The sequence below is a fragment of the Anomalospiza imberbis genome, chromosome 1, assembly GCF_031753505.1.
Source record: "Anomalospiza imberbis isolate Cuckoo-Finch-1a 21T00152 chromosome 1, ASM3175350v1, whole genome shotgun sequence".
In the NCBI taxonomy this organism is placed as follows: Eukaryota; Metazoa; Chordata; class Aves; order Passeriformes; family Viduidae; genus Anomalospiza; species Anomalospiza imberbis.
The window spans coordinates 48157446-48178865 of record NC_089681.1 but is presented as its reverse complement, the minus strand read 5'-3'; the positions used below and the strand labels follow the sequence as shown (position 1 = coordinate 48178865).

The window sequence follows — 21420 nt, the reverse complement described above, 5'->3', positions numbered from 1 at the left end:
ATAAATAAGTGAGAGATGATGGTCAGGCTGAAAATGAGGGTTCTCCCCTCCTTTAATGAAAGGGTTTGTGTACATTACATAGAATAAAGTATTTCTTAGGCTGAAAGCTTTCCAGAGATAATAGTGTTGGCCCTTTGAGACTCTTTATTATGTCAGATGTGGGATTCTGATTTATGGGAAGTGGCCGCTGCCTCCAACAGGCTCAGTCTGGTGTGTGGAGGAGAATTTGCTTGATGGCCCCTTTGTGCAGAGCTCTGGGCTGCAGTGTGCACATCATCAAGGGCTGGGTTTTCCCAAGGTGTCCCAGAGAAGGAAATCCCTCATGTTTAGTGAAGTACCCTGGGCTTTTGGGACAAAGTGCACCCCTTCCACTTCAGGGGATGCAGGAACAGGGTGAGCTGTACCAGCCCCAGCCCCAGCATTGCCCCCTCAGTGCTGAGAGTTTCTCTGCAGAGGTGGGATTATCAAAGTCCTGGTGAAGTGTTTGATTTTCTTAAGCCTTAATGAACAACTCCTCCCCACTTAAATTTTTTAAGAGTCTAGGAATCTGTTGTTCTAGATGCAAGCTGAAAGTCCCACATAATTACATAGTGTTGCAGTGTGATGCCACCTTGGAGGTATTTGGGCTTAGCCCAGGTGTGTCAATCACTCCTCCTTTCCCCACCCGGACCCCTGCTGAGCGCTGTCTGTCACTCCTGGCATTCCAGAAGTGTGTCGAGTGATGGGCAGATTCAAAAGATGCCCTCCACTCCCGGGGGGGCATTGGGCCATCCAGGTGTCTTTTGTCCCCTGAGACCTCCTCTCCCATACCTGGTTGGTGGGCTCCCTATCCCTTCCCCCCTCCTCTCCCCCAGGTAAAAGAGAGGGGAACCACGCGGTCCGGGGACTTCTGGTGGAGCAGTGACAGGATTCAGAGGCCAGAATAAAGGCTCTGGATTAAACATTCCATCAGAACCGACTCCTTTCCTTCACCATCGCCTTAAGGCTTCTCCAGCAGTGGGAAACCTGAGGAGCGGACTTGTGCAAGGGAAGCTCCATCCCACTGCCACCTGAGCTCCAGCATGCCTGGACTTGTCTCCATGTGCCCAGCTGCAACATCCAGCTAGCCAAAAGTGTCTCTGGGGTGGAACACCACAGTTGCCACTATTTGGTCCAGCAGCAGGGGCCAGACAAGCCAAATCCCATTCACGATATTGGTACCACCAGTAACATAGCTGCAAGAATCGTAGAACAGTTTGGGTGGCAAGGGACCCTTAAAGTTAGTCATCTAGTCCAAATGCTCTTCAGTGATCAAGGACATCTTCATCAAGATCAGTTTGCTCAGAGCCCTGTTCACCCTGACCTTGAATGCTACTGGGGGTTATCTACCACCTTTCCAAGCAACCTGTTCCTGTTTCACCACACTCATTGTAAAAATCTTCCTTTTATTTAATCTGAATCTACCTTCTTTTGGTTTAAAGTAATTTCCTCTTGTCCTATCACAAGAGGCCTGCTAAAAAGCTTGTCCTTATCTTTCTTATCCACCCCCTTTAAGTACTGAAAGGCCACAATAAAGTTCCTTTGGAGCCTTCTATTCTCCAGGTTGAACAGTCCCAACTCTGTCATCCTGTCTTCACAGAAGAGGTGCTCCAGCCCTTCTAATCATCTTCATATTCCTCCTCTGGACCCACACCAACAGGTCCATTTCTTATCCTGTGCTGGGGACCCCAGAACTGTACACAGGTGGGGTCTCACAAGAGCAGAAGAGAAGGGCAGAATTGCCTCCCTCCACTGCTGGCCACATGCTTTTGATGCAGCCCAGGATGTGTTTGGCTTTCTGGGCTGCAAGAGCATATTGCCAACCCATGTCCAGCTTTTGTACACCAGCATCCCTAAGTCCTTCTTGGCACTGCTGCTCTTGATCTGTTCATGCTCTAGCCTATACTGATACCAGGGATTGCCCCAACCTTGTACTTGGAAATAAAGGGCCACCAGGTGAATAAGAAATCTCTAATGTGAAGTTCAGGATAAAATCACAGGAACTGGTACCACAAATTCTCACACTGGGCTTTTGAGGTGTGTTTTCTTCTCTCCAGAGGTTATTGGCACAAGCTGCCAGCTGTGTAACAGGGCAATCAGCTTATGCTGAGCACTGTAGAAACCTGTGGAGATGGAGTGGTTTGGGTTTGGTCCATTTATTTATTAATTTTGGAAGAAAGAAGCTCTGTGTCTTGCAGTGTTTACTTGAAATATAGAGTGGCTGTTTCAGCCTGTGTCTTGCTGCCATGCTTCATGGTTTTTCACTTGGCATAGGAAAAATGGCATGAGTTAGGTGGGTACATACCCACTGCTTAGATTTCAAGTTTAGCTGCTTTAATTGCTTCCTAATAAATAACCAGACACTTTTTCAAAGCAAGCACGCTTGCCTTTATCCCTGCTTGATTACAAAACCAGAAGCAAAACTAGCAAATTCTGGAACAAATGACAGCATGTTTGTGCTAAATATTTTTCCAATGGCATTGCAAAAATCTGATGATTAAGTTAAGGAGGCTGTTGCAATCCACCTGCCCACAAGCCAGCACTGCACTATTTGGGTAAGCAGGACCATTACCATTGTGGCAACAGAGCTTGCCAAAACTGTGGAAGAGGAGGAGGTGTGGACCTTTACACATTAGCTAGGAAATATGTAGGGCATCTCTTTACATGTAGTTTAAACTACAGCTTTTACAGTGTGAGAGTAGACTCTAAACTGAGGAAATTAGTTTTATCTCAAAACAATAATTTAAAAAGGCATTAAGCAGTTTCATTTTTTGCCATTATAAAGAACAATTTCTGAAGTAGGCTAGCATATGGGACCATTGAATCACCAGTTTTGCTCACTGCAACAAAATCATTCCTGAAGGATCATGGGAATTGTTTTCATGAGGTGTAGGTTAATAACCTGTGATACAATACAAAAGAGAAGACAAAAATCTCACTGTGAATTTTGTGTCTGGCTGGATCCAGTAATCTCAAACCTATACGAAGTTATTGTTGTCAAAGATGCTGTTGCCTGCTTTTTCTTAGTGTGCTGATATAGTATGCTGGAGTTTTGTCATTACCAAAGCTTCTCTGTAAAAAAAAAATACACACATATATTTTTCCATATATTTGAACATAAATGTGTTTGTGTGTATGCACACAACGTATGTGTGCATAAAACACTTATATGCCTGAACTTTAAAATCCTCTTTCATAATTGCTAGTCATGCATATTAGTAAGCAGCTACCATTTTACACTTGGGTGCCTGAATTTAAGCACTTACAGCCAAGTTTTTCAAAACATTTAGATATTTAAACCTAGAGATGAATTCCTCATGAGATCACCTACTTTTGCTAGTGAGATAGGAACCACTGGGAGTTTGTTGCAACTCTGCAACATTAATTACCTCTCAGTATTTGACTCCTAGTTACACATTGAATCACAGAATGGTTCATGTTGGAAGGAAACTCAAAGATCATGTCATTTCTGTCTCCCTGCCATGGGCAGTGGCACCTTCCAGGGCAGGAGGCCTGAATTGGATGTTTATAGTTTGCTCAGGTCCCTTTAAATATAGGTAATAGATCCACTGCCGTTTTGAAAACATTAGCTTTGAGAAAACAATCATTTGAAGGCTGCAAACTAGGCTTGCAGTCTTCCTTTCGAAATTCAGGGGATGTTATCGCTTTTCAGTGAATCACACTGGGGAAAACCCCTCCAAAAACAATGTATTTTTGTTTTTGGCTCTACATTTCTTTATCTTAATCATTTTTATTCTTATTTCTTGTCATGGCTATGAAGGAAACTTTGTATCTTTGTCAAAATTGATTTGCTAGAAGAAATGTTATGAGGCCACTTATGATCGTGTAGCCAGAGCCAAGAAAAGAGCAGAGAGGCAAATACTTATAAGAGAATCATTCAGGAAAAAAAAGTGTGTGCATGTCTTATTCCAGTGTTCAGAGATGTGCTCCTGAGATGTAATACAGTTGAGGAGTCAGGCATTTTGTAAGGTGGTTACAAAGAGCAAAGCTATTTAGTCTCCCATTAAAACCATGGAACACAACAACAACAACAAAAATCCCCCAAATAAATAAAACCTGAAAAACCAAGGTCCTCCTTCAGCAAAACCTCTTCTTGGAGACCAAAAGGAATCTGCAGATGTATACCCCCTGTGTGAGAACAAAGTCTTCAGTCACTGGAATGCAATGCTATAAAAACAAATACTACAAAGCCTGGTAACAGGGGGATGTCTCACTTGCATATTTTTTTGTGAGCATTTTGGTTTGCAGAGAAGGGGGTCCCCAAAGCATGTGAGCCAGCAGGATCTCTTTGTACTAGGTTGCTGTCTGTTTGGCCAGATGTCTTCCCAACAGTGAGGCAGAAAAACCAGAGCTCTTATTAAAATAAGTCAGGGAAAGGAATGGAAAAAAGCATATGTCCAGTGAAATGAGGCACATTGTGTCCCATCTGATATTTATTAAACATTGATCAAATCAGCAGTGAGAAATGCACATCATGCGGAAGTGACCCCAGCTCCCTGGGTTTGGAAGTCAGTGACAAATGTCTGGGAGCAGACCAACATTGAAAACACGTGTACAGGACGCAGAGAGGAGTGTGCTGCACTAAGAGCATCATTAACAAATGGAGAAGAGCTGGCTTCGGCCAAGAATGCCCTTTTGCAGGTTTTACATTTGTTCTGTCAGTGGGATGTGTGTGCAGGGTCTTTCCCTTTCCATTTAGTCTACAGCTTTCTAGATGAAATATGATACATCTCCTGGAAGAATTCTGCATTTTATGTCAGTCATAACAGCAAGCAGTCTAGTGGATAAAACTGGGGAACTTCTGCCAAATTAAAGCCTGAGTATGGGCTCCTTCATGCCTCAACTCACAGTTTTTGTGGTAAACCTACACGATTTTATGCCAACCTGCTGGGTTTTGTGTAATCACAGTAAGCATTTTTAATTGTCTCCCATTTGTTGTTGCTTAATATTTTGGCTATCACATCTTTTGAGAACAAGCTTTGAATAAAAATGTGTCCTCACGACATGGACTAAATGCATCTCCTATACTAGGGCAATCTCATTTGGGCATGATCCTTAAGTGAGGTAGTGGGGAAGAATGACAGGGCAAGCTGAAGTCAGGGTGTGTGCTGGGGAATTTGGGGAGCTCTGATTATACTCTAGTTCATCCCTATACAGAGAGGGTTGCATTCCTGGCTTTTGCATATTGCCTAATATATTTAATTGCTCAGAAAGACATCAGAATGAGTCTTCCAAATATTTTCTTCAAGGGGTACCTATATCTTTGGTATTTTTGTAGTAGTTTTTATATGTTTAGTAAACTAGAAAGTCTCATGTTACTAGCAGCAGAGTTAAGCACTACATGTTTGTAATAAAGAGCAAATATAATTGCTCTGATAGATTTTACTGTATCCCAGGTAAAAGAAAACAAAGGAGCCTGTTAGAGCTTCCTGGCTTTTCACTCCAGCCCTGGACCTGGGTCATGTTAGATGAGGGCAGCAGGGGTTCATTGGCAATCAGAAGTCGTTTTAGGCTGACAGGCAGAAAGCCCCAGTAAGGAATGCAGTACACAATTCCAGGCCATTTATTTAATGGAATCACTCCAGCCTGTATGATGGTTTTAGTATGATGTGCCTGTGTTATTGATACCAACCGTGCTGGACTGTGAAAGGACGGAGAGGTCTGGCTTTTGTTGGGGTGCTGTTTTGATGTCAGTTTGAAATACACTGAAACAAAAAGTTCCAAAAGCCAAAGTGCTGTTTTATTGAACCAGGGGTAGAGAGGGTTGAGACAAGTGAAACTAGATCCCTATGAAGCACTGGAACATACATGATGCTTGATGCTGAACTGCAATACATCCAGTGACATCGGTGAAGTTTCAGCTTGTTACACTACCCAGGAAGCCGGAGTACAGTGACAGAAAGCAGGTCATGTCATAAAATGAGTAATCTTACTATGAGACACTTATCAAGTGAAACTTTTCATTGTGCAATTGCTGCCAAAGGCTTTGTTTTTACTTCTGCCTTTCTCTGTGTTTTGTACCTCTGCAGTCTATCATTTTTCCCAGATAAGGATCTAGGCCTGCTTCAATTAGCATTAAAATAAGGAGGATCAAGCTTTCTGTTTGTCTGTGTGTTTAGAAAGTGAATGTGATGTGAGTTTTTCCCCCCCCCCGAGCTTGTATTTGGATATGTGGGACTTTCAAAGACAACCAAATTGGAATCTGAATTTTAAACCCTTTGGTGAGAAGGAACCTTGCACTTAGAGCACAGGGGCTCAATGAGCCCATTAGTACTGGCTAAGACCAGCAATATGGTGTTCCTGACACCACCAAGTTCCCACTGTGAAATCATTTCAGTCTCCAAATACCTATTGCAAACCTTTAGAAAACTGCACTTTTCCTTTCCTGCTATTTCAGCAGTTAGAGCTTCCTCACCAGCAAACTCCCTGAGATTGCAAACCAAAGAAAGCAACTCAGCCCATGCATCTGGATCCATAAGCAAACCTGACTAGTGAATTATGGACCCTTCACCTTTTTTTTTTTTTTGTGGTACAGGAGTTACCACGCTTCCAAATCCAAGTCACCAATAAATGGGCTATGCCACTACCTGTCTCTGTGCCAGCTCCATCCCTTCCCACCCCATAGGCAGAAGAGAAGCCTTTAGTCTCTGGAATTTCTGTTCTTGAGTTTATGCTTACAAGCCTTTGTCTCATTTTCCCATAATATTCTTGAAAAAAGAACCAGATGTTCCCAGCTGGTCTTATGCCTAAACCACAAGGAACCCAAATCTATGACATCACTTTCATCACATGGCGACAGTATGTGATGTCACACCTGAAAAGTTTAGAAAAAACATGTGATGATATAATGTAAGGTGGAAAAGACCTGCAAAAGATGCATTTCTTCCTTACCCACAGCGAGTATATGTGCAGAGAGGATTGAAGACAATGCCCTGTGAAATAAACTTTGTATAAATCCTCTTCCTCAGTTGCTCCAATATGGTAATCCTTCCTTCTTCAAGTACATTAGGTTACAGGAAGCCATTGGAGAGAGAAATGAATTGACTTAACTCATTATGTTGGTCACCCATCCTTCTTGAACCCAGGGGAAGTGGCCTGTGCTTTTCTCTTAAAAGAAAATGAAAAATAAAAAACCACTCTGCAGAAGGTCATGAGTTTGGAAAAGTAAAATCATCTGCGTGTTAGGCCTCAGGGGAAATATAAGTTACTCATAAAAAGCAACAGAGCAAGTTTTGATTAGTTAAATAATCTGGTACATAGAATTTATTAGAGCTTAAAGCTTTCCTGTGGGACTCCCCTAATAGTACACAAATAGAGTGAAATATCAAAGAAATGCATTTTCTGACAGATGCAGAAAGTTACGTTAATCCTGGCCTGCTTAACGCTCCTTGGAAAGATGGATAAATCCCGTCTGTTTCTTCCAGCACATCGGTCCAGTTTTCAGGTTTTTACACATTTGTGCTTCTGATTAATAATCCATGCTCCGAACACTCTTGAGCTATTCCCGAGGAGCACAAAAGAGGAAAATTGCTTCCCTAACAGAGGAAAAGTGCTTCCCTAAAAGACTCAAAGATATCAAGCTGTTCTGGAAAAAAGTTTAAATTTAGAATAGTAAAGCTCTGTTTTCTTTCATCAATTTGAGGCTGTTTTTCTTAAGCTTGTCCACAAAGAGAAATTCATCAGCACTTTTTCTGTGGATGAACGGATCACTGTACCAGTAAAGCACCCCTTCTTTTCTGTGAAAATAGTGTCCTCCAAAACCCCCCAAAATTTGCAAGAAGTCTCTCTCATTGTGGAAAGTGTTTGCCTGGTAACTATCTGTGGTGATTGTTACAAAGGAGAACTACTCCTACCAGTTTTTCACAATGTTCTTTTATTTCTGTGGGGTTTTTTTCTGCCAGAACATTTGTTGTGTCCTATTGCCCCCATAGGGATACCAAATGCTAAGAAAAAGCTGCCGCAGTGTGATGCCTGACAGAGGAGATGCTAATAAAGGTTTTATTTCCAAAACTCACTATAGTCTTGTTAGCACAATCAGAAAACAGCCACCTCTCAGGAAAGACAGAGGTTGTCCAGTGAAGCAGAACTTACTTCTCTTACACATGCTAAAATCCCAAAGTGATTGTTTCACTGAACAGATGTTCTAACCACCACGATTTTTTATCCTGGCAGCATAGGCAAATAGGCACCATATGTAAACGTCATCTGCTGTGATAAAGAATTTGCTCTTCAGAAAACAGAGGGAAGGAGATGGGGAGACAAACCCAGCAATGTGTTCTTTGCAAATGTTTTAAATTTCTTTAAATCTTCTGTTGCAGGTATTCAGGAGGGGAGCCAATGTACCAAATGTAAAAATAACTGGGCACTGAAGTTCTCCATCATCTTATTATACATTTTATGTGCCCTGTTAACAATCACAGTAGCCATTCTGGGATACAAAGGTATGTATGCATTGAGACCAACATTTCAGACAAGCGTCCAAACACATTGTCACTTACTAGCTAGGAATTTGTCACATTTTAGCCTAAATATCAGTACTTGGACCATGTTGGCTTTTTGTATGTACATAACAATAAACTGCAACATTAGAATTTCACTTTTAAATAACTATGACATTTTTAAACCAGATTAGACATTTGAAAGGAAGGTTAAAACAAAATAATAATTCCTCCACCAAGAGAGAGTACTGGAAGATGCAAAGCTGTGTAACATGTGCAACAGCCAGGAATATCTTACTAATATAATATTTATCACAGGAACAAAATGTAGTGTCAATATTACTTTGAAATATCTGGAAGAAGAAAAATTAAACCAGGAGGTGCCAGTGTATTGACTACCCACAATAATTGTGATGAACAAAGACATTTAGATGTTTTTAACAGTAATTTCAAAGATTTTGGTAGTTGAACAACCCAGGAATGGAGAGAATTTCATTTGTGCAAGTCATTGGCTGGGCACATTGGGAAACATGGCTTAAAATTCCCATAAACTCTTATCACAAATTAAGTATAGCCACTTAGGCATTTATAAAAATGTTTTGATGTAAATACCTACTTATTGTGCAGTTACAGCTATAATAAGTTAAATAAATAAGATGTGAATTTCTGGCATGAAAAGGAAAGTGAGCAACATCATTGTGAGCATTATAACAGGGCATCACAGCTTGTTGCAGAGAAAACCAAGCTAGTTCTAAACTACCTGTCTGAGTATGGCTCCGAGACTAGCTTCAAAACCCCTCCAAGGAGCTGAGTAAATATTCATGTGATTAGCATGCTTTGCATCCTGTGCTGCCAACAGCTGCACTCATAGCAGAGCTGACATCACCTCTGGTCCTTTGCCAGGGAAAGAAAAGGAAATTGCAGAAATAGAAAGGATAAATAATTATTTAAGGGGATTTGGCACAGTTTTGAGTGGGAGAAAATTAAAACTGTTTTGTTTAGGTGGGAGATTTATCCAGGGAAAAGAGAGAATGTGAAGAACAGATAGAGAGACTTAGGTAATCATGTTTCATGATAAAGCAGACAGAAGGTGGCAAATTCACATCAAATGTAAAAAATTGCAGTACATCTATGTGAATACATCTCCTCAAGTAACTGGTCTCTGGAAGTCAGATTTTGAGGGACAAAAAGCCTTCCAGGATTCAAAAACTTATTTTTGATCTATAAATATAAGATTATTTGGTCAAATGGATTATGGGAGGCCATTTGCAGATATAAATCTGCAGAGATCTGCTTACATCAGATGAGAATGGGATCTTTCCAGACTTAACCCAGACACTAAGTGACTGGGATTTAGCAGAATTTCCTTCAAGAGTTTTATATAAGACTGTCAGTTCTGGGGCTTCCCAGAAGACTCAGCCCTCACTCAGCATCAGATGCAGCATATCAAGCTGGAGAGTCTACTGCTCTTTATCTTGCTTTGGCAAATGATTTGCATGTGTGGAGGAAGCAGTAGCAATAAGGAGTTCAGGAGACTTTGGGAGAAGGAGTTTGTCCTCGTTTCAATCTAGTTTTCAAGCTTCTACCTCTATGGGGACCCCTAGCACCATCTTTTCCCCAGACTTTGCTCTCTTCTTGAGGCTCAAACTTTGCTTCACTCATTTCTAAACTTCCTTCTTTGAATAAGCAGTCACTCATCAGAGATGAGTCTTTCTGTCATAGCAGTACCAAATCACAGCCATCCAGGACAAGGACAAAAGAATTCCCTCTTCCAAAAATAAATGTAAAAGGGATTGTAGGAAGGTAGATAATGCATATCTTGCTTGCAGACCCTAAGACAGTTTGGTGACCACTGCTCCACTGCTCACCATCTTGGTGATTGCAACATTTGAATGCCAAGGAAAAGAGGCAGAGAGACAAAAGTCTTGTTGAATCCAAGTAACTTCTGTAACAGCAAGCAGCAAATGCTCATATGTCAGACATTAATTCTGCCCTTTGTACCTACAGCTTAAGAGCTTTGTCTTCTGGGTACCTACCTGCTAATTTGCAGGGAAAACATAAGTTAGATGAAACCCCAGCTGACGGTACTTATTCAAATTAATTACTGCAATAGTTTTGATTGTTGAGAAGGAATTAGGCCTTAAAGAAGACCAAAATTCTGAATAAAAGTATATTGTTCTTGAACTCTCCTCTCTGTATCAGAATTTGGCTTCTCTTTTTCACTGCAATATTACACTGAAAGAATGAATTCTGCTGGCATCAGGGATTCTTTCAGTCTCTTAGCTAAGTTTCTATTAAATTTGCCTCCACACTTATGTTTATAGAGCCCAAAACTACTTTTAAAACTTTAATTTCCTACGTCACATTTAAATATCCTTTGTGATTTAAAACTACTAATCAGTGGATTAAATTTAGCAAGCAAAAAAGTAACTCAGTGGGAGGCAAAGTCAACACAGAACAAACCTCCAAACTAGTGGTAAAAATTACATAGTATGTTGGAGAACCCTGAAACCAAAACATGAATGAATAACAAGGAAACAAAACATGAAGGAATAACAAGGCAAGTTTAGTATTCTTCTGCTTTGAGAAGAAAAATTGTTGTTTAAAAACACTAATAAAGCAATCGGCAATTTTTGCACATTATTAAATTAAATGAAAAATACAAAGTTAAATTTTTTCTGGCACCAGCCGGTGTCAGATTTGTCTATTGAAGATGAATGGTCTTCCTGTGGCTCGTTCCAGTAAGGGAATGCTTGTAGCTTGAATTTCTGTTAGTTTTTATTCTCTAGTCAATCCTTGGTTTTAGGTTTCTTGAGTAATGCCCATCATGACTTTCATCTTCATTCTTTTATCTGTCTCCCAGACATAGTTTGCCTGCCATTACCTGGGGCCAACACATCCTGGTGAAATGGCACATTGTGCCATAGTGGCTTAGATGCAGACAGTCCTCACTGGTCTGCTCAGCAACTACTTGAAATTTGGGCTTCCTTTAGAGGATCTTTGCCATATTTTCCACTGCGTTCTTGTCAGAAAATGAGATGACAATGCAGAGAGAGAGACCAAGCTGTGAATTAAGGTGAAGTTAACCAAAAGCAAGTTAAGACATACACAACTTTGCCTTTTCAAGAGGGGGCAGACTGTTGGGAGCAGCAGAGTAGCCTTTTGTGTGGGATATTACAGCTGATCTGCCTGTTTGCCTTTTTGTGGAGAAGGTGGAAAGTGGCTGTTCAAGTCTGGGGCACTCGCTAGACGCTGACTTCCGCTTCTGAGAGTGTTCCATATGCTCACCTACCATGGAAGGCTCCATCCAGAGATGGTGGTGGGAGCTACTACCAGGGAAGGAAAGACATTCCCAATAACAGGACATCAGTCCATATGACCTCTTTTGACATCAAGAGCAACAAAACCCAACTCTGGCCTCTTGCTACTCACTCTCTCCCAAATTCATCCTTTCCACTTGCAGGGCAATAGCAAGAAAAGCAAATAAGCTACAACTTGCTTTGGGAAGGAGTTTGGGCAGGGGATCAAGTTCCCCAAACCCATGATTTATTTGACCATGGAGGCTAAGATCCCACCCCAATATAAAGCAAATACATGCATTAGTTTATCTATGGGATGGCAGCTTAGCCCTTGAGCTAACCCTGCAGTCAGGTTTGCAGAGACCATGTTTCTGCTGCTGGAGTTCAGTGGTTTGGGGTTTTTTTTCACTTTGAACAATGAAAATAACATATGCTGTTGTATAATTACTTCTGTTCAGTCTCATTTAACTACCAGACAATGACTTATTGATAGGATTACTACTGTTTTGTTTACAATTGCTTTGGACTCTTCAAGGTTATATTTTAACTCAAGCTTCCAGTGTTCAATTTAATTCAACCATGAAAACATACTTGTTATATGATAGTTTAGTTTTACAAACTTCAGATCTGAAGTACAAACAAGCATTCATTTGGACATCAAAAGGAAGAAATTACATTTTTCTTTTAATTACTGATAATATATATTCATTTGCCAACTCCAAGTGTGTTGCATAACTGGGGAAACAGTTGAATATTACATTAAAACTGAATTAGCAAGAACCATAGGTGACGTGACATTGCTAGTCAAAGCACAAGTTCAGCAGAAACACTTGAATTAGGCCTGCTTTTTAAATACAGATTATTTCATAAGGTCCCTCTAAGTGCCCAGAGTGAGCCATGCTCTGGCAGTGACTATCTGTAGACAAAGGAGAACACCACAGACTGAACAAGGAGCTGCCTAGAGCCAGAAGGAAAAGCCAAGTCCTTGCTTTCTCTGCATGTGATGTATAGGCATATACATGCATCAGTGAGTGGAGAGTCAGAAGTAGCTGAAGGACCTTTGTTGATCTGGGCTCCAGCCTGGAAGACAGCAGGGCAGGATAAACAGAGAATCAACTCTGGTTTCATTTAGGAAAAATGGCATATAGCATTTTGACAACTTTAATGGGCAGAAGAACCAGTGAAAAATTAGTGCTATAATGGGGAGAAAAATGCTTTCTAAAGCAGAAGATATTGAGCAACTGTCCCTCTGAAAAAGCAAAGCCTTTATTGTAGCCTGGGTCTGGTGTTTAGCAAGCAATCTGTCATCATCTCAAATACACGCTTTCGCCACACTCTGACTGACTGCACACACAGAGTAAAGTTTCTGTTTTACTGGCTTGTTAGCAGCCTAGAAAGGAGCAGGCAGGTAATTCACCAAAGGCTGTATGGTCTCTCTGAAGCTCCTGAGACTTTTTCTCTGTTGTAACTCCTCAGTGATGTTCCATCAAATAGTCTTGGTCTATTTTTCTCATGTTGGTTTTGGGGAAGCAGTAAAAGCCTCCAGTGTAACAGTGGTACCCAGAATCAGAAAAACAAATGCAAACGTTAATAAAGAAGGAGCACCTGATGGACTACACTACACTTTAAAGGTCTGGGATTCATGTGGTCACTCATGAGCAGCAAAAGATCCCTAAATTTCACTTCTTGTGAAAACACTAACCTTTACATAGCAACAATTTTTATGAGACTCTTTCCTAGCTGCAGATCATTCACAGACAGAGTTAAGAGGTACTCCTACTCCACACAGGTTTACAGAACCTCAAAACATGGGAAACACTTTTTTTGTTCTGTTTGAAAAAAGGAGCTGGTACAATAACTCATGTAGCCTCTCCCAGGGTTGTTACAGACCCAGTCTGTTCCCAGTATAGCAAAAGGACTAAATAATCTCATTATGAAAATGAGATTATTTCTACCCCAGGTTGTGGCTTGAATGAAAAAGGCTATTAGACAAAGTCTAGAGTGAAAACTGTAGGCTACCTCTAACCTTGCAAGCATTTCACATTTTTGCCACTGGAAGCCACCCCGGGCTGTTTATTTGTTCCTCTGCTTTTTCCATTCCCGTATTAATTTCATCAAATAATTGAGTGTCTCAGTGACAAGAAAAGTGCTCAGGCATTACAAAATAAAGCGCACATCAGTCATAAATCTGCACTTCCTGAATGACCATCCTTTCAATCTTAATGAGGCAGAATCATTTCAAGACTGTTTTGAGTGATCTGTACCATTATCAATATGTTTAAACCACCCCGAAACATTTCGCAGTTACTATCAGACCTAAGTTTGCTATCCAGGTGGCAACTTTTAATGATGAAAAGGCACAAGAAAAAAAAAAGTCTTTTTAAGGAGAAATGGCTCATAGCAAAACTAAAGGAAGTCTTCTTTCACACATCTGAGCCTTTAGCAATCCATTTTCCTTTGCCACACAGCACTGTGCTTGAAGCATGGAAATACTGTTAAAAGAAAAGGACTTTGTTTGTGAGGAAAACCCACAAAGAGGGATTTCCTCATTCAGGCAAGAGATTTCTCATGGGTAAAAAAAAGTCATTAGGGACTGCTGGCAGACTGAAGAAGTAGAAGAATTCTGGGTCCACCAGCAAATACGAGCTCATCCTTCCAACATTTCAAAGAGCAACAGCAGTATGTAATGGCAAGCAAGGCAATTTTAAGGTGTTTTCTTTTTTTACTGTTTGGTGGTAATGGTGTGGGGTTTTGTTTGCTTTATTGTTTACTAGTCTTTTCTCATAATTTCCCTTTTCTTCTTTTCATAACACACTGTTCTCTCTCCTCTAGTTGTAGAAAAAATGGACAATGTGACAGGTGGCCTGGAAACATCCCACAGAAGATACACAGAAAAGCTCACAGAAGTGGAGAGTGATCTGAAGAAATTAGGTAACCTACATGCAAGCAAAGCCCCTTTGTATTATGGACCTGGGGTGCTCTCCTGGCAGATTGAGGCAGGAAATTTGCCTGTAAAATCTTTGCCTATGACAAGATACAGCACTTCCATTCCAGTTTCTCAAGTACTTGGGAAAGTACTTAAAAATAGCTCTGATCAGCTCTACTGAGACGAGCATCTTAAGAATACTTCAAAATCTACAGTTCCCACTGAAGTCACTCTGAAAGCATTTATACTTAAATAAACAGACACTTAAATGTTGTCCTCAGGAGAGAATCTTCTCTGAGGTAGAGATCTAAAACATAACAGTAGTTGTTCTACAGCACAAAAGATTCTACATAAAATGAGCACCTGTCACCCAGTCATCTTGATGCTGTTTTAGCAATTAAGATTCAAAACTGAAGACCACTTTACCAGGTACACAAATAATTAACTATTCAAAATGCTTGTGTCTGAGGCAAGTGTATTACCTCCATAAATTGTTTATTGATCATCTCAAGGAATACAGGACATAAGATTGTTATCTGTTTGGGTCTCCCAAGTGCTATCAAAGTTCTCCATTTTCAGGAAGATGTAAAAAAAAAAATCACGGATAAAGATTCTACTCTCTAAGTGTACATTTTTACTTTTCTTCCTATAAATGTAGTTTTCATTGTAGAAGTATTAATATACACATACATGCATGTGATTCTTGAAATAAATTTTGACTAGTTTTCTAAACCATATATTGAGACATGTATTTCTAGGAAAACTTTCTTGCTTGCAGCTTGATTGTAAATTTTTACATCATTTTCCCCTCAAAATAGCTGGCTTCTAAAGTATTTGCACACTACATTTAGTTCAAAGACGTGGGGTAATTCAGTGATATGTTCTTTTACTGACACATCTACGGAAGTAAATGTTACACTTTACTTCTGTAAAGGTTGCTCATGCAACTTTTGGGATTCTATTTGGGTTATTATATTATACTGATTAAATTTTCATGACTTGGAGCACCTTTGCTTCTTTCATGGCCACACATTTTTACACACTGCTGGCTGGATGCTCAGTGAGATGCTCAGGATCATCAGTTCCCATTTAGTGGACTTGCCATGGAGGAAGTTAGGAAAGTCCTGGAGCGGTTTGAGTATGAGACATAAAAGTAAGAGAGTTGCTGTAGGGCCAGAAGGATAAAAGTGTGTGGTGAATGGAAGACAGGCCTTCAGGGATTAGCTGCATGTGGACCTTGCAGTTGTCAGAGCTGAGTGAGGAACACAGTATAATTTGAGCTGCAGCCAAGAGGTAAACATAGAGTCAGAGCTGAGAAGATCTGGGGGTGAGACAAGTGGCAGGGAGAGGAACTGTGCTCAGGAAGATGTCCATCCTCAAAAGACTCCATAAACACTTCAGGTTGAAGTCTCACAAGCCATCATATGACATTTGCCATCATGACTCATTCAATCACACCAGACAAAAGCACCATACACAGCTGTAATTCACTGTAATTTATGAAAACCATACTGCTCTCTCTTGGCATCATCTGAAATTATGGTCTTCAGACTGTCTAATTCATAAATATAGCTACACGTAGATGAGGACAAAAATACATGGACTGTGAGCAGGATAGTGAAGTGATTGAGGTCAAGCAAGGGAGTCTTCCCTGAAAGCAAGTGTTGACTGCTTATTTCCTTGGTTTCTATGTCCTGGATGATAGGCTGTGCAATCTCAAATGCTTTATCATACTTGGACAAGCTTCCAGAAGTATTCCACAGGGCAATGTAAGCCCAACCAGAGATGTTTCTCAAAGATTAAAGGTTTTGCCTTCCTCAAACTCAGAACATGAGGAAACAATAATGGCAAAATAAATGTCATTAAAAGCAATAGTAATGTAATAGAGAGAAAACCAGAAATATATCTTATCCTGACATATCTGAAGTAGCCTGCTGGCAAAACTTTTGTCCCTAAACCAGATTGCTTTAAAATATGTATCAGAACTTACTTAAAGCTAAACCCAAGGTTTTAAAAGTTGGAACTATATGTACTAAATCACAATGAAGGTATTCCACTTGCAATGAAAAGAAAGAGGAAAACATGAACAGTTAAAATAAAGTTCTGAGCTTTCAGCAAAATCCAGTTGTAACTTCAAAACCTACACTTCCTGATACCTGTTTAATGTTTTGAATTCTGTTTCCCATTCAGTTTTCATTCAGAGCACAGCATTCTTGATTGCATATACTCATGAGTTTCTAACCATATTTTTTCCCATTCATGATGACAGAATCACTGTTTTGCTCTCCTCAGCAAGACACAAGGTCTCCATCAATTCCTCTTTGCTTTATTTCTCTGTCTAGAGGAGGCAGAACTTTGCTTAGTGGTTTCTCTTTTCTGGAAAAGATGGCATAAAAGTTCTACTGAATTGTTTGACAACCTGACTCTTCTTAAAATACACTGTGCTGTTTTATACTGTGTTAAAAATAAAACACTAAAACCGTTCTTTTTTTTTTTTTTTTTTTTTTTTTTTTGCCTGTACAACAGATGACCAAGCTGGACAAAAAGCCTTGAATACTAACACTGAACTGTCCAGCTTCAGATCTGACATTCTGGCTCTTCGTCAGCAGCTTCATGACATTGCAGAGAAAACTAGCATAAACAAAGACACACTGGAGAAGCTGCAAGAGACTGGAAATTTATTAGATGATAGACAGAACCAAATGAAAAGTGCCTTAGATAGTAACTCTTTCATGATCATCAGTGTCAATAAGACTCTCCAGGCATATACTGGCTATATCAACAATCTCCAACAAGACACAAGTAATATACAAGCAAATCTGCAAAGCCAAGAGCATTCTCATAACGTGGTCATCATGAGCCTTAACAACTTAAACCTGACTCAAATACAGCAAAGAAATCTTATCAGTGTCTTACAGAAGTCAATGGAAGATACAAGCTCAGCTATTATAAGAATCAAGAATGACTTTCAAAATCTGCAGCAGGTTGTCCTTCAGGCCCGGAAGGATACTGACTGGCTTAAGGAGAAAGTACACAATTTACAGGCTTTGGCTGCCAACAACTCAGCAATGGCAAAAGCCAACAATGATACACTTGAAGACATGAACAATCAGCTCAGCTCCTTTAGTGGGCAGATGGAGAATATCACCACAATTGCCCAAGCCAATGAACAAAGTCTAAAGGATCTCCAGGAACAGCATAAAGGAGATGAAAACAGAACTGCTGCCAAATTCAGCCATCTAGAAGAAAGGTTCCAGGTCTTTGAAACCGATATAGTCAATATCATCAACAACATCAGCTACACTGCTCATCACCTACGGACACTGACGAGCAATCTCAATGAGGTCACAACAACTTGTACGGACACCTTAAGTAAACACTCAGATGAACTGATTTTTATGAACAGCACGCTAGCCAATATTCGCATAGACTCTGCATCTCTCAAGGTGCAACAGGATTTGATGAGGTCAAGATTAGATGTTGAAGTTGCCAATTTGTCAGTAATCATGGAAGAAATGAAGCTGGTGGATTCCAAACATGGCCAGCTCATCAAGAACTTCACTATCCTACAAGGTATTCAGCTTCCCTAATGACATGTGTGTGCTGAATTCCTGCTTGCATTACTTCTTTAGTTCTGTGGAAGTTAGTGCATGCTGGCACAGAGTCCTAAGGTTTTCCATTATCTAATCCTAAACTTTGGAAATGTACATGTAGCTTGAATTTTCCATACTAATTTTTCTATGCCTTTTTTACATAGCTAAAATGGGGATGTTATGAAAGAAGGTTCTGACTTAGCAAAATTTTATTCTGTCTGACTGACTGACTGGATCTGGTTTTGATTTAGTTTCTAAAATAAGTGAGTGAAGGTGTGGAATCTCAAGAAACCAATCCCCAGTAAAGAGGAAATGGCTAAAAAATATATGTTGGACTATTCCCAGGAAGGTCCACCCTTACTGAAAAACAAGTTGCTATTTCACTTTAAGCCAGTTGTTAGTTTGCCAGAAAACATCCTACTTTGCTTAGTTTTTAATCCTGGGATACTTTATTTTCTCCAGAAATAAATAGCATCAGGTTTAGGAGGTTTATCCCAGCCAAAAATTATCCCAAATGAAAAGAACCCTCATATTTCCAATCAGATGTGAACCAGCCCCAACCTCTAATCACAAATATAAATCCATTGCTCCAAATAAACTAAAGCTGCATTAGTGCCAAGATTGCATGTCAGTAACCTTAACCATTCTCATTTCAACCAGGTCTAAATGATTCCAGCTTGGAACTCTATCTCTGTAGGAGTTCAAATTATGTAGATTTGTACCAGAGGTGGGAAGATACTGAGGGATTTGCTTATCCATGAACAGAATCCCAAATTGTTTGGTTGTTCACTGCTGTCACAGTATTGTCATTTCCTGTCATGGGTTATCGTTCCCTATCTTGTTAGAGCTGGCCAATTTGCAACTTCTGGTCTTTCCCGCAGTTAACCTTTTGCTCACTGTCCATCATTTTGTCTCTTTTTGACACCCTGTTATTGACAGACCAACAAACAGGATCAGGAGAAAGAGTCCTGGGACTAAGAGCAGAGAGATGAGATCAGAAGGAGAAGGGAGCGTGGCAGAGTGAGGGAACGGGACCACCAACACACAGGACTGATGCACTGGTATAGACTAGTGCACAGAGTTTTGCAGGGATTGGCACCTTGGCTGGTCACCTGGGGCATGGTGTCACTGTCCAGTCACATGGCTGGGTGTATCAGAGTATTTTCTGTATCCTGTATTTTGTGGAGGTCAAGGAAAGGACAACAGTATATAGGACCTGGAAAGCAGCTGCACTATTACAAGCACTGATGAAAGCAGCTGTTAGCCCAGTTTCTGTGTTGTTAAGCATCCAGTGGTGCTGGTCTGAGATGTATTAAACAAGCCTACCCCACGTGGTCTTTTTGTTTTGCTTTCTGTGCATATCCCCACTTTGCATGCTTACATTGTTTCAGGCCCTCCTGGACCAAGGGGACCTAAAGGTGACAGAGGCCCTCAAGGTCCTCTTGGCCCCGCTGGCCTAAAAGGACAAAAAGGAGAGAAAGGAGAGCCCGGACCACCAGGACCTGCAGGTGAGAAGGGCCCACCTGGGCCAGCCGGGCCACCAGGAGAAAAAGGCGGGAAAGGCTCAAGAGGATCGCCTGGCTCCAAAGGTCAGAGAGGTTCTCCGGGCAAGACAGGTCTGCCTGGACCAAATGGAGACCCAGGGCCACCAGGGCCACCAGGCAAGGATGGTCCACCAGGGCCTCAAGGCCCACCTGGATTTCAAGGCCTGCAAGGAACTGTGGGAAGCCCAGGGTTACCAGGACCACGAGGAATAACTGGACTCCCTGGAGTCCCTGGGCTGCCTGGTCCAAAGGGCCCACCTGGCCCACCTGGCCCACCAGGGCCGCCAGGTCCAGGGATGCCAATGGCACTACAGAGTGAACCTACGCCTGTACCCGAGGCTAACGGTAAGCCATCAACACACTGCATGCTGTGGATGGGAATGGGTTCCTCCATTTATTACTGACCCTATTACTGCTCTGTTGAGCTACCAATAACAGGCTTAACACAAAAAAATTCACATCACAGGTTGTTCTCCCCATTGGAAGAACTATACGGAAAAGTGCTACTACTTTTCAATTGAAAGAGAAATTTTTGAAGAGGCAAAGTTATTCTGTGAAGAGAAAGCATCGCGCTTGGTTATCATCAACAACAAAGAGGAGCAGGTAATTGCCTTCTCTTGCTGTTTTTCAAGGAGGAAGTTGGAAGTTGTTTAATATGTAGAAACCACAAGATAGTGGGAAGCTGAGAGCACCATGAGTTCATACAGTAGAAGTAAACATATTGATTGACTCATTAGAATTTTGTCCACCCTGTGCCTGATCAGCGGCTTCTCCCTGTGCAGAAGGGTAGTTTGAGTAGAACTGATACTGACCCTGAAGGTGGTGGGGACAGAGCAGTCAGAAAAGCTGCTGAGAACTGTAGGAGTTTTGAACCTTTAAAGATGGAATCCATTATGCCTTGTGTACTATCAAAGTATTTTTGCAGCAGTGAATAAAATTTAATTTTAAATTATCTGATTTAATACATGCATCCTAGGACTAGTATGACCCAAAAGTATCTTTAATCTAACCAATAGTTTTTGCTGTCCAAATAGTATTTTTAATACTATTCAACATGGCAGTGGAGATGTCAAGATAGAATTCCTTGCACTTAGGGTTTTTTTCAATTTGTGTCTATAAGATATTAGCTGTGGCTTTATGTCAGCCCAATTTTCATGCCTAGCTCTCTCTACCTCATTGCAAACTGAAAGGGATTCTAGTCTGGGCAAGGGGTCCCAAGGCCAACTTCTGAAACATATCTTCAGCTTAGAAAAAATTCTCTGGCCCACCCTATTCTAATAACAAGAGGCTTATGAAACCAGTGTAGTGTATTGGCCCCAAAAACTCTTGTCCTTGTAATGGACTAAGATCTTTCTTTCACAGCAATGGATAAAAAGACAGATTTTTGGGAAAGGCAGCTTCTGGATTGGACTAACAGATTCAGAGAAGGAAAATGAATGGAGATGGGTGGATGGATCCTTACCAGTTTACACGTACGTAAATAAAAAGCAATGCTGACACTTCTAAAAGCAGCACCTAGAAATTATCTAATGAATTCAGATGGTTGTAGATGCCAATAATTTAATTTGTTACTGAGGGTGC

General features: G+C 40.8%; 1 protein-coding gene across 3 annotated transcripts in view; it reads left to right on the top strand.

The window, feature by feature from the left end:
• The window catches only part of COLEC12 (collectin subfamily member 12), a 94541-nt gene that overhangs the window by 69388 nt on the left and 3733 nt on the right, over nucleotides 1-21420 (top strand). The window contains exons 1-7 of one of the 3 annotated variants that reach the window (XM_068191022.1): nucleotides 6882-7020; nucleotides 8358-8480; nucleotides 14609-14707; nucleotides 17229-18275; nucleotides 19687-20184; nucleotides 20306-20442; nucleotides 21202-21311. In XM_068191022.1, coding sequence (XP_068047123.1) covers nucleotides 14620-14707; nucleotides 17229-18275; nucleotides 19687-20184; nucleotides 20306-20442; nucleotides 21202-21311 — 1880 coding nt within the window. In that variant the 5' untranslated portion in view covers nucleotides 6882-7020; nucleotides 8358-8480; nucleotides 14609-14619. Of the gene's footprint in view, nucleotides 1-6881; nucleotides 7021-7964; nucleotides 8035-8357; nucleotides 8481-14608; nucleotides 14708-17228; nucleotides 18276-19686; nucleotides 20185-20305; nucleotides 20443-21201; nucleotides 21312-21420 lie in introns of those variants that run through there. The other 2 variants (XM_068191013.1, XM_068191004.1) reach the window with 2 other exon arrangements.